Source organism: Hippopotamus amphibius, chromosome 12 (assembly GCF_030028045.1).
Source record: "Hippopotamus amphibius kiboko isolate mHipAmp2 chromosome 12, mHipAmp2.hap2, whole genome shotgun sequence".
In the NCBI taxonomy this organism is placed as follows: domain Eukaryota; kingdom Metazoa; phylum Chordata; class Mammalia; order Artiodactyla; family Hippopotamidae; genus Hippopotamus; species Hippopotamus amphibius.
Window position 1 is genome coordinate 84,115,619 of NC_080197.1, and position 15,038 is coordinate 84,130,656.

At 40.0% G+C, this 15,038-nt stretch overlaps 1 protein-coding gene across 11 annotated transcripts in view; it reads left to right on the plus strand.

Moving 5' to 3' along the window:
• LOC130832663 (cyclic AMP-dependent transcription factor ATF-7) overlaps positions 1-15,038 on the plus strand; it is a 94,813-nt gene that overhangs the window by 63,427 nt on the left and 16,348 nt on the right. For 9 of the 11 annotated variants that reach the window (XR_009048348.1, XM_057701237.1, XM_057701234.1 and 6 more), the window contains 3 exons: positions 4,601-4,697; positions 8,903-9,021; positions 12,924-13,061. Coding sequence is in view for 10 of the 11 variants with exons in the window: in XM_057701237.1 (XP_057557220.1) it covers positions 4,601-4,697; positions 8,903-9,021; positions 12,924-13,061 (354 nt within the window). In the remaining variant the exon portion in view is untranslated. The remainder of the gene's footprint in view (positions 1-4,600; positions 4,698-8,902; positions 9,022-12,923; positions 13,062-15,038) is intronic. The other 2 variants (XM_057701244.1, XM_057701243.1) reach the window with 1 other exon arrangement.

Genomic DNA, 15,038 nt, shown 5'->3' on the forward strand with positions numbered 1-15,038 from the left:
CCAAGTTTCAGATCCAAAAACATGTGTTGGCAGTTTAGCAAGGGAAACTAAAAAACAGCCCATTTGTTTGTTTCTTTCTTTCCCTGTTACCTTGTAGCGGGGTTTCTCAGTAGAGACACAAATGACATTTGGGGTCAGATAATTTTTTTTGTTTTGGGGAGCTGTCCAGTACATGAAGTATGTATCAGCATCCCAGGCCTCTACCCTCTAGAGTTCAGTAGCATCCCTCAGGTTGTGACAAGCAGATATTTCTCCAAACATTGCCAAATATCCCCTGGGGGGCAGAGTTGCTTCTCCTTGAGAACCACTGCTGTATAGTATAAACTGTATTTAGAGAAAATGTGTTTGGGGGAATCAAGTTTGAGGAATTCCCTGGTGGTCCAGTAGTTAGGGCTCCACACTTCCACTGCAGGGGACGTGTGTTCGATCCCTGGTTGGGGAACTGAGATCCCACAAGCTGCTCAGCACGGCCAAAAAAATAAGTTAAAAAAAAAAAAGAATCAAGTTTGGCACATGATTAAAATTCTCATGAGATCTTCAAGCATGTTATCTAGAGCGGAGCTGTCCAAAAGAAATACATTGCAAATCACAAAATGCAAGCTGTGTATGTAATTTTAAATTTTCTAGTAGCCACATTAAAAAGTAAAAATAAACAAATGACAATAATTTTAATAATATGTTTTATTTAACCCAGTATATTAAAAATATTATCATTTCAACATATAATCAAAATAAAATTGAGATATTTTACATTCTCTTTTTCCTTTTTTGTACTAAGTCTTCGAAATCCAATATGTGTTTTGACTTAGTACAGTACATCTCCATTTGGACTAGCCACATTTCAAGTGTTCAATACCCACATGTGGCTAGTGGCTACCGTATTGGATAGGGCAAATGTAAATCATCTTGGCCTCTAGATAGGGTGCAGATTAGTACATAATACTTTCCCTCTCCCATTTATGCCAAGAAGCTGTCCTGATTCATTTACTTGAACAAATAAAACTCTAAACTTTATTGGGTTATTACTCAAATCTTCTCCCAAAACATATAAACTGCCTTCCTGATCCACTATAACTCAAATTCTTCAGCCCCCATTTTGAATAATATCAGCCCTGAGTTGTCTTGGAGATGGTGACTATCTATACATTTATTGAAAATCATCATTATTTACCCTACAGCCAGAGTAAATGTTCTCTAAGTTGAGTTGCTCTTTGCCAAAACCTTAGTCATAGGTAAGAGCAGAGAGCAAAGGAAGACCCACTAAGGGTTAACAAATAAGAGAGCTAGATTTTTAAATGGGCAATAATTCAAAAAGGAAATCCTTTTGGGAGCCCCTCCACCCATTTTATTTAATTCAATAGAATAATCTGTTTTTTAATAAGGTCAAATTTTTATCACTTAATAATTTTAGATGTTTTAATTGCTTTTAGAGGGATGGTTTCCTGAGCATGTGGTTCAAGTTTGATCTAGAAAATTCTGGAGTTAACTCTTAATAAATGAGAGACAATATAAGGAACAATGAAAATAATGACCAGATTGACATTCACTTTAATTAAAAAAAAAGATTTAGTACGCTTTTGTTCTCTCCCTCCTACTCTGGCCATACAAGAATTGTGTTAGAAATAGCAGAGAGAGCTGACTGGAGCCGAGGCCAGGCCAGTGCCCTGCTTCTTAAAATTCTGCCCTTTTTGCTCCCCCTCTGAAGCGTACTACCTGATTTAGTCAGGAGGGATTCTTAACTTTTGTGGGGTCATGACCCCCAATGGCAGTTTGGTGAAGCCTATGAACCCCTTCTCAGAATAATATTTTTAAATCAATAAGATAAAAGACATAGGATTACAAAGGAAGCAGTTATTTTGATATAGTTATCAAAAATGTTTTTAAAATATTTGATAATGTAATATATGTGCTCTTTTAAGCATAATGCTGTCTATAAGTTCTAGTGGTAGGCATGGTGACTCTCATAATTTTGAAGTAGTGATGAGTAGAAAAGCTATTTTGAGATCTCAGTAATAACTGTAATGTGATATGAAGAGATGTGGAATTTCTATTATGAATTAGGAATGCTAAATTTCAGTTAGAGTTTAGTGAAAATAAAGATGTAATTTTTTTTTTCTATGCAGGTTCACAGTTATCAAAACACTCTGAGATGAGATGCTGATGGGTGGGAGACCCCTTCAGCCACGTTCAGTTCTCTTCAGACCTCAGCTTTTGATTTGGAAAAAAATAAATAGCTCAAAGGGGAATAGGTTGGTGTGGAAGGGGGTGTGCAGCAGAGAGGAACAAGAACTAGAAGATAAACAAGTCAAGACTGTGCAGAAGAGCTGTAACGAGAAGGGAAGTTGCCTTTTAAAATATTAAACAATGCTAACCAGAGCAAAACCTGCAGGTTTAAAATCTTTCTGCAAGCAGTTTTGGATAAACTAGATTTCTGATAGTAGAAAAGGACTTTTTGCTTGAAAGTCATTCTTCTGTATATTCTAGAACATTGTGCCAAATTTTTTAAGCTACCTACAGGAAATTTCCTTGAAGTATCCATAAATGTATTTTTGAAAAAAGATTGTTATAGCATTATCAGTGTGTGTTTTTTTTGTTTTTTTTTTTTTTAATTTATTTAGTTATTTTTGGCACACGGGCTTAGTTGCTCTGCAGCATGTGGGATCTTCCTGGAGCTGGGATTGAACCCATGACCTCTGCATTGGCAGGCGGATTCTTAACCACTGCGCCACCTAGGAAGCCCTATCATTGTGTTTTGAAAACATGTACCCCTGTCTAATCCACTACTCTTCCTATCCCTATAAAATGATGTTTTTCCTCCTTCTTAGACTAGTTCTGCTGATTTCCTTTTACCAAATACCCAGCAATCCCAGACCCTCCACAGTGACTTATTTAAGCTAGAAGTATACCCATGTTAACACTGTTCCGCCCCTTTCCCACCCCCACCCCCACCCTTCTTTCCTTAGAGAAAAATCTGTGACTGAAAAAGTTGATGCCTGCGATTAACCAGCAAGAGAGTAAACTGAAGTTCTTGGTTAAATATCCCCACGCTTTATTGGTTTTGTCCTAGATTCATTGGAAACCACTAAGGCAGTGTTCTTTTGACTGTTTTACTTCTTGATTCTTCATACTTTTAATTGAAAATTACCTTTACCCTAGCCTGGAAAGACTTTAGGTCTTAACCTGGCTTTAGTTACGATAAAGCCTCAGAGCAAATTTGGGGGAAGCTACTTTTAGGTAAAATAAGGAATTTAAACAGTTCAGTGTTGCTTTCTTAACTGGATGGGTGCTAGGAAGGGGCCAGCTCCTCTCTGTTTGGTTTGCAGTCAAGAAGAGCTGAGGATAGAGGGCTAAAGGTATAGTTTTGGTGGAAAGTATGTATCTATCTAATGAGGAGAGTGAACAGAGAAGACTAACCAATCATTATTTTTAGAAACAAAAAGACAAATAGAACCATGTTTCAGAGCCTGGCTGGTGAAAGAGCTGCTGAAAAACTGCAGCATCCAAGCTGTTACTGTGTTGCAGGCATGTTTTAATGAAGGAACACAGCCAGCCATCCTCAAAGGGAATTTTTGAGGGTATCATTCTTTTGAATTACTGCTCTTCATCTGTTCTCTTCACCTCCCCCTTCTAAAGAAGGGTTGGGGGCATAAATTATTGTCCAGTAACCCTGTCTTACTTAGTCATAAACTGAGGCAGACCTAGCCTCACATTTTCATTGTCCTTTCACCCAGACCCCTAAATAAATAAAATCTCTATAGCATCTTCTTTTTCCCTTCCCTCATCCTGGTCACAGACTTCTCCCTACCCTAACAAAAAAATTTTTGTTTGCATTTTTATTCTGCCATTATATAGCCAACAGCATTGCACTGGCCCCTTTATGGTCGATGGAGCCCAGGCGGGCTGCCCAATGAAGGGAGACAGCATTTGGCCGATGGGGCTGATGTGTGCCATTACTGCTGGCCATTGGGCCTCTGTCCTCTACAGCTCCATCCTGGCTCATTAAAACCCTGAGCCAAATAGCTGGGCAGGCGCCTGCTGCAGCACTGTGGGGGCCAGGAAGTTAAATGGTTCTCCTAATCCTGCATAATTTATCTCCCTGTTAGCCCCCTCATAAATAGTCCAATTCAGCCCCACCATGGAGAGCTTCATTCTGAATTTCCTATTTTTGTGATGCCCAACTAGTACCCAGCCTTTCCCTTCTCCTTTGTTTATTATTATTATTAAAAATTATTTTCCCCTTGTTTGCTACGAGTTTGCCTTAATGTTTTTTTCATTTGGAACCTCCTGCCTGGATCCCGCTTCACCAGCAATCTGTCCATTTCTCTTGTTTGGACCTGATATTACAGAGCAGTTGGTGCTATGGTCTTCCTCTTCCCTTCTCTGCCCAGATTTCTAGTGCTTCGTTTTTCTCCTTCCATATTTTCTCTTTTTTAATCTATCTCCTCTCCTTTTCCATCATTTCCATTTTTCCTCCTTTCCATTCCTTCTCCTGTCCCTCTTTCCAGGGACCAACTTTATTGCAGGATGTTTGGTAGGACATTTTGAAAGGGCACTGAATCGCTTATTTTTTTGTCACATCTCTGTTTCTGTTTTGTTTCAGAGATTTACAAACGAGGACCACCTGGCAGTTCATAAACACAAGCATGAGATGACATTGAAATTTGGCCCAGCCCGAACTGACTCAGTCATCATTGCAGGTATTTGCTGCCCCAGAAGCCACGTGCCTTGATATCACCAGACAGTTAAGATTAATACCAGGGACCAGATGTACTGGGAGCTGTACTCCCCTTCTCCCATTAAGAGCCCTTATGTGATCTGCATTTAATCAGGAAAAAGGAACACTAAAAGCTCCCAAGTTTCTATTGTCCCCTCTACTCTCAGTTTTTAATACAAGATTGGGTTTTGTGGTCTTGAGGTGGGTGTGTTGAGATTTTGTCTTAGCTTTTTTCAGTCTTATTCCCTCCTTGTCTTCTTTTTATTAAGACTTTGGAAGATATACAGACAAAAGACGCCTTTGACATTTCTCCGTACTCCCAGTGAAGGGGTGAACAAAAGAAAGCGAGAGAGCTGACCTAGCCTGGCTGCTTCTCTTCCACTGAGTGTCAGTTTTCCCCTGAGCGGGCAGATTGTCAGTTCGTAAATTCAACTTCCCTTTATGAACCCAGACACCATTGAGGGCAAACAAGACGTTTAGTCAATGGGACTTTTCTGAGCCAATTTGGGTGACCTGGAACCTCTCACTGGTTGTCTGAGATACTGTTTTGCTTACCCATGCCATTCTCAAGGGAGCATTCTCAGCAACTCCTCTCGAACCATGCAGCAGTTCTGTTGTGCCATTTTCAGCTAGACAGATAAACCAAAGTGGGCTTTTTCTTTTGATACCATGAGGGGTTCTGATTTAGCCTGAGTTAAGCAAGCTTACCTCAGTGTTTAACCAGTGGGGGATTTAGTTGGTGATTATTGTATTATATCAGTTAATAACTCAGGTAAGACACAATTTCTCTAAGCACTACTAGCCAAAATGCTGCTTGAGACACAGAGAAGGAAAGAGAGACCTCCTCCCATACTTCTGTACATGAAGAAAGGGGCTTGCCCTATACATCTCCTGTTCCTTATTAGTTCAGCCAGTATTTGTTGAGTATCTGCTGTGTGCACCAGGCACTTTGCTGGGAGCTTGTGGATTGTAATTCCTGGAAAAAGACTTGAGGTGGGAACATTGTCATTGATGATCCTTAAGAAAGCCTGGGGGAGGCCCTTGGAGAAAGAGTGGAGAGGGCATAAACATATGTGTAGGCAACACATACTTAAGTTTATCGTCAGGGCATGTATATATGAAACATTTTTAGTATTTGTAGTCGAGTATCAGTGAATAATATAAACAATATCAATACTAAGAGAATATTAAGTGAAATTGATTGGAGAAGTTTATGAAAGAAGTAAATTTGGGGCAAGGTTATCAAGTTGGAGAGGTTATTCTAAATGCATGGAAGGGCCTATGCCATCCTCCAGGAGTGGGGAGAGAAACTGATACAGGACAGTCCCAAGGAGATAAAATGTTTTCTTATTATTATTCGCGTTCTGTTTTGGAGTGTTCGCCCCATTGCACACTTCAGCTATCATCTCTAGTTTGCTGATCCTCATATCTCTAAAAGAAGACCTGGTATCTCACTTGTATTTCAGCCCCTTGTTGAGCACTTGCTTGGCTGTCTTTCATTCAAAGATTCATGTCAGTGACTATGGATTAGGGAATTCCTTGTCCCCTAAACCAGTTCCTCTCCTTTGTTATTCAGTGATCTCAGTATTCTCAAAATCTTGAGTTGTTTTATTCTTTCTTCAAGTTCTGACTGTTCTGTTCTTTTCTATTCTTCCTACCACCCACCGTCATTGTGCTTGAATTCCTCCATAGCCTCCTAGCTGGGCTCCTTGGCTAGTCTCTCATTCTCACCTATCTTGCATTCTATTGAAAAGCCAGACTTCCTAAAATTCTTCTCCTCTGCTCAAAATCTGTCATTATCTTCCTATTTTCTCTTACTTTAATGCTATTTGTATTTGTGTTTTTAGGCTTTCTGTAACCTAGCCCCGTGGCATCTACCCAACTTCAGATGCAGCTGACATCCCTAACATGGTTATCTTTTGACCTAGACATACCTTTTTCTCCTCATCTATATATTAGTGCCCATACCCTACCTCTCTCTGTGCCATCACCTGCCTTACTCCTCTTATCCTCCTAATTTTCTCTCTTCTCTACCATCTAAAGCCATTCTTTAAGGCCTAGTTCAAGTCCCACTTCTTGAAACCTTTCCTAACTGCTCTGTCATTAATTTGTCTTTATATAGTTTCTATAACAATTTTATTCTCTACTGTACATGACACCTATTTTGTATACTATGATACTACCTATATAAATTAATTTTACTTCCTCAATTAAAAAACATTCTTAGTTCTCTATGGCAAGAACCATGTCTTATATTTGGCCCAAACTCCTGTACTCCTGTCTCTCCCCATCCCCCAAATGTACACACAAGTATATGCATATAGCACCAAAACATAGAAAGTATTCAGTAAACACCTGTTGATTTCTTTGGAATCGTCAAAGCAGGCTAAGTGTTTGCTTATACACTTTCTGCTTGTTGGCTGTTTGTTCATGAGTGGGAAAAGTTTATATGAGCCTCAGACCAGAGATCCAAAAGGCCCTCTTCTGCCATAGTCATGCCCTTAGCTGCCCTGTCCTGTTCCACTTGAGTTGTGATTTTTTGTGTGCCCTTATTGAAGTAGTCTCTAAGCATAAGGGAATATTACCTCCACTCACCCGGGGATGGAGGGAAAGTGGCTTTATCGTTGGCCAACCAAAGCTGCCAGAGAACCTTTTAAAACTATTTTGGGAGGTAGTGGTAATTTTTCCAAACACTCTGATTCAGAAGAAGTTTTGTTTAAATAAAAATAAATTATGTTGTTTCCATGGAAAATCCCACTGGCTATTCCCAATTGATCATGCTCGAAGGACCGATTTTAGCCCAGGTCTCCCTCCTGAAAATATCGTTTAAACATTGTTCTGTCCCTATCGTTCAATTTAGTGGTTTGGAGTATGAGATGAATCCCTGGGGTGATTAGCATGTCAAGGAAAACCATCATAATAGAGTTAGGAGCAGGGAACAAGAAAGATTCAACCAACCTAAGAGAGAAAAACTAGAAAAACGGGGTGGGGAGAGAAAACCTCAAATCTAAAATTCAGGTCTCTTGAAAAGTGCTCATGGGCTACCAAGAACCTTCCTCTTCCCAAGGGCAGGGGCACTGTGCCGCGGAAAGATTTGTGCAGCTTCTGAGAGGATATTTTGGCTGGCAAATCTAAATCCAAATATCCTGGTTTCCGGAATTTGCTCTCGGGCCCAAGTCTCTGTGAAATGAGCTCTATTGTTTGCAGTTTCCTTTTCTAGCTCATGATCTTGCTGTCTTGTTCTCCAGTCCCTACATTTGCCTGGAATGCCTTCAGAAGGTAACAGACCCTTACCTCAGTGACAACTGAAAGACAAGACACCATTTCTTACTTGGTAGCTTTAGCAAGTAAACTCAACATCTGATCCTCAGTTTCTTCTCCTCATCAGATTTTTTAAATTTTATTTTATTTATTTATTTATTTATTTATTTATTTATTTATTTATTTATTGGCTGCTTTGGGTCTTTGTTGCTGCAGGCAGGCTTTCTCTAGTTGCATCAAGCAGGGGTGACTCTTCATTGCCGTGTGTGGGCTTCTCATTGCAGTGGCCTCTCTTGTTGTGGAGCACGGGCTCTAGGCACGCGGGCTTCAGTAGTTGTGGCTCGTGGGGTCTAGAGCGCAGGCTTAATAGTTGTGGCACAAGGGTTTAGTTGCTCTGTGGCATGTGGGATCTTCCCAGACCAGGGATTAAACCCATGTCTCCTGCATTGGCAGGCGGATTCTTAACCACTGTGCCACCAGGGAAGTCCCTCCTCATCAGATTTTAATGTCCATCTGCTTATACCTACTCACTTCAGACCTAGCAGGAAGTTAAGTGTAAAGAGAAAATGTCACTTAACTGTACTTGATTTTCCAATCTGGAGGTTTCACAGACTCTACCTGAGTGGGTGGTTTTGTTTTGCTTGGGGGTGAGGGAGCTGAAACAGCCTCTGGGAAAAAGGTAGTTACATAGATAGTCACACAACAAAATATTGTTCTGTCTTCCCTCTGCTGGCCTTGAGGCAACACAGCACAGACACCCTCTGGTGGCCTAACACCAGTCTTTACTTACTAGAGCTTCATTAAGGCAAATTTGCCCAAAGAGATTCTCCCCAAATAGAAGAGTAAAAATGTGTTCTCTGTGTGCTCTCAAGTTTTAATTTCAGGTCAAAACTAAAATAGAGGTTCCTTTTCTTTCCATATCTACAGATCAAACTCCTACTCCGACTAGATTCCTGAAGAACTGTGAAGAGGTGGGGCTCTTCAATGAACTAGCTAGCTCCTTTGAACATGAATTCAAGAAAGCTGCAGATGAGGATGAAAAAAAGGCAAGAGGCGGGACTTTTGCTGAAAAACTGGTAGTGTTCAGATCTAGGCAACTTTCATTGTGCTCTGGGATAATTTGCTTAATTGGTTAAAGCACAAAATTATGAGCTTAGTTCTATAGAACCAGATAGTACTCACTAGTCCTCGTCAGCCATTCAGGTCTTTACAGGGTCCAGATGATGGATTAGCACAAGTATTGGATCTTCATCAAAAATCAGCCTTGCCCTTCCAGTGGAGCACTGTTCAGTAATTATTTTTTTAATTATTTTTGTTCTGAGTATGTTGAAGATGTTAAAAAAGATTATAAATTATAAAGATTTTATTAGCTCGCATCTTTTTTTGCCAATCTTAAAAAAGATTGGCACTCTTTTCTGAGTGAATCAGACTTCTCAGCTGGACTATTTTATTCAATCAGCCAGTCAATAAACATTTATTGAATCTCAACTCTTCTTTGTTTCAGTATATATGACTCTTACCTTCAAGTAGCTCTCTAGTAATATTCAAGACATTAAGCTTAAGGAAGGATGTTCTTAAAACCTTTCAAAGGAGATCAACCAGGATGGTGAAAGACCTGGAAATTAGGTCACTTTGGGAACATTTAAAGAAACTGAGAACATTTTGCTTGGAAAAGAAATTTTATTGAAATAAAACAGCAGTCTTCAGATATTGCTAGTTGAAGAGCTTTCATGTAAAAGAGGGGTTAAGCTTAATATTCTGTGTGGCCCAGAGGTAGAAATAGGACCAGGATAGGAAGCTATCACAAAGGGTGTTCAATTATATGTAGGCCACTTAGTATAGATATTGTAGACAGGATTAAAATATTGGAATCACTTTGGATTCTTGGGTGCTGTGATTCTGATTTTAACCTTTATATTTAAGAACCCTAGAGAACCCTTTAGTTTGGAAGATCAGAGGAAATAGTTCAAGAAGCAGAGTCAAAGAAAAATAATTCCCATAGAATAAGGAGTTTTGGGGGAAAAGGAAATTGGAAAGGTCAAAGTTTACTCTACTTTAGAATTAGAATTCTGAGTTATTAGTCACTACATAAAATCAGATTCTGTGTTCCATAATAATTCAGAAAAAATTCCAATATCTGTATCTCAATATATACATTAACACATGTACCTCCCATAATTGCATGGTTCAGTGAGGCATGGAACCCCATCAGAATATAGGCAAGCCGAGACAAGAAAGAATTTCCAGGGGGAGCTCTTTCCTTCTGAAAGGGAGATAGCAGGTAAATGGAGAGAGTTTTGTGCACGATTTTTCCATCCATGTTTTTTTTTCATCCATTTTAAATTAAAAGAATGAAGTGTTATTATCAGTGGGGGTCTTTCCAAGTTCCATAGCATTCTGTGTTCTTCATTTCATGCTGTCTCCTGCAAACTAAAAGAAAGTGGGGAAACTCAGTGACGTATACTTGTAGTTCTCCTTTCACACAGCAGAACTAGTCACACTCTGTTCGTCATTTTTTTTCTTCAGAGACGCAGGTCCCTCATCAATCAGTTGCTTCAGCCTATGTGGTATAATTTTTTTAAATATTTATTTATTTATTTAGGCTGCACTGGGTCTTAGTTGCAGCACGCATGCAGATGTAGTTCCCCGACCAGGGATCGAACCCAGTCCCCCTGCATTGGGAGCACAGAGTCTTACCCACTGGACCACCAGGGAAGTTCACTCTATGGTATAATTTTGTTTTACAGTTTCCCTACCTCATTCTGCCTGTCATTTCTCCCTCCCCCCAAACAAAGAAATCAGTCAAATTGTTTCCACCAGGATGTAAAGGGTTTTAAACCAAACTCATTATAGGCAAATTCAAGAAAATTTACCTCCTTTTAAAGGCGCCACATCTTTTCCACTGCCATTTTTAGCTCAATTGACACAGGAGTCCATTCATAGTTAGTCAGGCCTTAATTCATTGGGCATCTCTCGGTGTTTCTCCCTGCTTGGTCAGGGGTGGCCTTCACCTCTCCTTAATGAGAAGTACCAGCTCAGTGGAAAATTGTCTTCAGGAGTGTTTAATGAGCCCAAAACTTTTTTGAACCACAGCTTTTCTAGGAGATTTTAAACTTGTGATTGTATTTATTTAGAGGCCTCTCCTTCCCACCACCCTCTGAATTCAGGGATCTGAGAATTAGCCCAATTGGATCTGACACCTATGTAGAAAAATGTAGAAAAAATGAGGGCAGAAATGGAACCATCTTTGCTGTTTCTCATCCTCATCAGATTGGAGAGAAAGAACCATTACCACCTTCTCTAATGTAGTAGACACCAGGTTATCTTCAGTTTGCTCAAATACCAAGATTTCTAGTGATTAAGATAGCAAGGAATAAATTAAAAACAAGCTTCTCTTTCACCAAGAAGCCTAGAATATGGGCAGAATAGAACAAAGGGTCCACTTTGTCATGAAACTGAACTGCAGTGCCAGCTCTCCTATTGTTTCACAGTATCAGGGTCATCTCAGATGGCTTATTGTTCTCTTCAAAGCCACTCATGGCTCCACAGTTCTGTGAGGTGATTGCACCACTGCCAGAAGAGTACTCTTTTCCTTCTGGTTTTCTCCAGTCCTGCTCATAGGACCAAGTTCTAATTGCTTTCACTGATCAAATGATGAGCTTTTCTTTGTTACTCCAAAACCCTATCTTCCTAACTTTTAGCCTCTAACACCAGATTTTGGGGTGAGAATACCATCAAGCATGGGGAGTTCCCCAGAAAAGATATTTCCTCTCTTGTTGACAGTACTTTAATAGCCAATTTGATTTTGTTTGGTTTTGATAATTGGGTAATCCGGGACTTCCCTGGTGGTGCAGTGGTTAAAAATCTGCCTGCCAATGCAGGGGACACGAGTTCGATCCCTGCTTCAGGGAGATCCCACATGCCATGGAGCAACCTAAGCCCATGCACCACAGCTATTGAGCCCATGTGCCACAACTGTTGAGCCCATTTGCCACAACTACTGAAGCCCACGTGCCTCGAGCCAGTGCTCTGCAACAAGAGAAGCCACTGCAATGAGGAGCCTGCGCACCACAACAAAGAGTAGCTCCCACTCTCCACAACTAGAGAAAGCCCATGTGTAGAAACGAAGACCCCACACAGCCAATAAAAAAATAAATTTATTTAAAAAAAAAAAAGAATCTGCCTGCCAATGCAGGGGACATGGGTTTGATCCCTGGCACAGGAAGATCCCACATGCCTTGGAGCAACTAAGACTAAGCCCATGTGCCACAACTACTGAGCCTGAGCCGTAAGTACTGAGCCCATGTGCCACAACTATTGAAGCCTGTGTGCCTAGAGCCGGTGCTCTGCAATAAGAGAAGCCACTGCAATGAGAAGCCCACACAACGCAACAGAGTAGCCCCCACTTGCTGCAACTACAGAAAGCCTGCATGCAGCAACAAAGACCCAATGCAGCCAATTAAATAAATAAATAGATAAATTTTAAAAAATAATAATTGGGTAATCCAGTCATTCTGATTGGCAGAAAAATTGTTCATAGCTCTCTAGTAGCCAACAGAGCTGGTTGGGAATAGGAAGGCACTAGATTCAGGAATCATTGTACTTTCCTGAAAAGTAATATAATCATTGTATTTGCATGGATAAATGGTATCTTTTTTTATTAAGTTTTTTTTTCCCCCTGCGGAATCTTTATATAAGTATTCACCCATGGGGAGGCAGATACAGCTTTGTATTATAGTTGGGAAACAGAAGCCCTGAGAAGTTAAAGGATTTGGCCAAAGCTGTACATAAAACCTGGGCTCCACATTTCTTTGACTTTCAGTTTGGTGCTTTGAGCAAGGACTGAACTTCTTACAAGTGTATTCCCTCATCTTTTAATTGGGAAGATACAGATTTAACCTGAAGGGGATCATGGGGTTGAACTACGCTCATTTCTCTCTTTTAACAGGCTGCTTCTGGGCCCCTTGACATGTCTCTGCCTTCTACACCAGACATCAAAATCAAAGAAGAAGAGCCAGTGGAGGTAGACTCATCCCCACCTGACAGTCCTGCCTCTAGCCCCTGCTCCCCACCACTAAAGGAAAAGGTAAAACTCTACCAAGAGTCTTCTCAAATGTTAATTGATAGTTGACGTTTTGACGTGTTAGTTGTATAAATTTTGTGTGATGCAGGAGGATTGATTATATTTAAATAAATGTTAATTGTTTAGAAGATTTATATAAATTACACCTGTTCTCTGATCCAGCAACTCCACTTCTAAGTCTGAATGGAAGAGAAATTAGTGCACACGTCCACCAAAAGAAGTATATGAGAATGTTCATAGCAGTTGTGTTCGTAATAGACAAAAAACTGGAAGCAGTCCAAATGTCCATCAATAAGAGAATGAATAAATGGTGGTATACTTCTAAAATGGAATACCACGTGGCATTAAAAAAGAATGGGCTAATGATATACACAGCAGTGTGTATGAAGCTTACGGATATTATATTGAACAACGACAACAAATTTCAGATGCAAAAGTACATACCAGATGAAGCCATTTACATCAGGTTCAAAAAGAAGCAAAACTGGGACTTTCCTGGTGGTCCAGCGGTTAAGACTCCACACTCCCAATGCAGAGGGCACAGGTTCGAGCCCTGGTCAGGGAACTGAGATCCCACATGCAATGTGGCCACCAAAAAAAAAAAAGTAAAGAAGGGGTAAAACTATTTGATGATGATAGAACTCGAAATAGTGTTTACCTCTTGAGGGAAGGTATGGATTAGGAAGGGACACGGGAGAACATTCTGGGGTGCTAAAAATGGGCTTTGTTTTGCTTTTATGTATGTAAAAAATCATTTAGTTTTATTTTATCCTTTTACATTGATGTACTTTACTATATGTATATTGTACTACTTCAGTTAATAAGTGGAAAAGAAAAATCACAGAATTCATAAATTGAATATTAAACAATTGAATATTAAACAAAAAAAAATCTTCCCAAAGGGAAGTTTTCTAGTGATTCAAAGGGAATATCTATAAGGATTCTGATAATTATGTTTTTTAAAGGAAACTTTTTGTGAAGTATTATTTTTTATAAATTTATTGAAATATAGCACACGTACAGAAAAGCACATAAATTGTAAGAATAAAGCTTACTGAATTTTCACAAAGTTTACAGCTTATCTAACCAACACCTTGTTAATATTGTCAGAACCTCAAGCCCCCTCATGCCTCCTTCCAGTCTTTACTGTGCTACTAGTGGTTATTAATTTCAATATTCACTGTGGATAGAGCATCTGTACCTCATCTACCTTACCTCCCTTCAAAATTGGTTTGCTATCATCTCAAAACTACCCCCTCCATAAACATTACAACTGTCCCCCCCACACACACTTTTTCATCAGCATCCAGGGCCTAGTGGCTGTTTAGAGATGTTTTCAGGGCCGCTGTGGCCACTGGCAGTCTAAGGTCCTAACAAGTTAATAGTGGGAAGCAGTTTGTTTTATCACAATATGATCATTATTCAAACTTCTTTAGCCCTTTTTTTAAGGGGTCTATAGGAGATATTGGGTTGCCTTATCATCAGTCTTATACCTGTCTTTTCCCATTAGAGATCAATGGACACTTGTGCATCAAGCTTGGAATGAGAGTAGCTAGATCATGAAAAATTATAACATTCCTGGGACTTGCCAGGTGGTGCAATGGTTAAGACTCCATGCTTCCACTGCAGCGGGTGTGGGTTTGTTCCCTGGTCAGGGAACTTAAGATCCCACATGCTGTATGGCGTGCCCCCCCCCCCCCCCCCCGCCACCCACCCAAAGAAAAATTACAACACTCCTTAGCATTTATATGGTACTATAGGGCTTCTACAGAGATTTCAAGTGATCTTCCAATTGTCATCTCACTCATATAGCCAACATCCCTGAAAGGGAGGTAGCTAAAAGGTCTTAACTCAGCATTCCTACCGAATGGGTGAGTGAGGTGTGGGTCCATGATCGTGATGGAATCAGGTCATGATTTACATGAGTAGCCCGAATGCTCTTTCCAGTAAATTTATACTAGATTTTACCAGCTATGTATT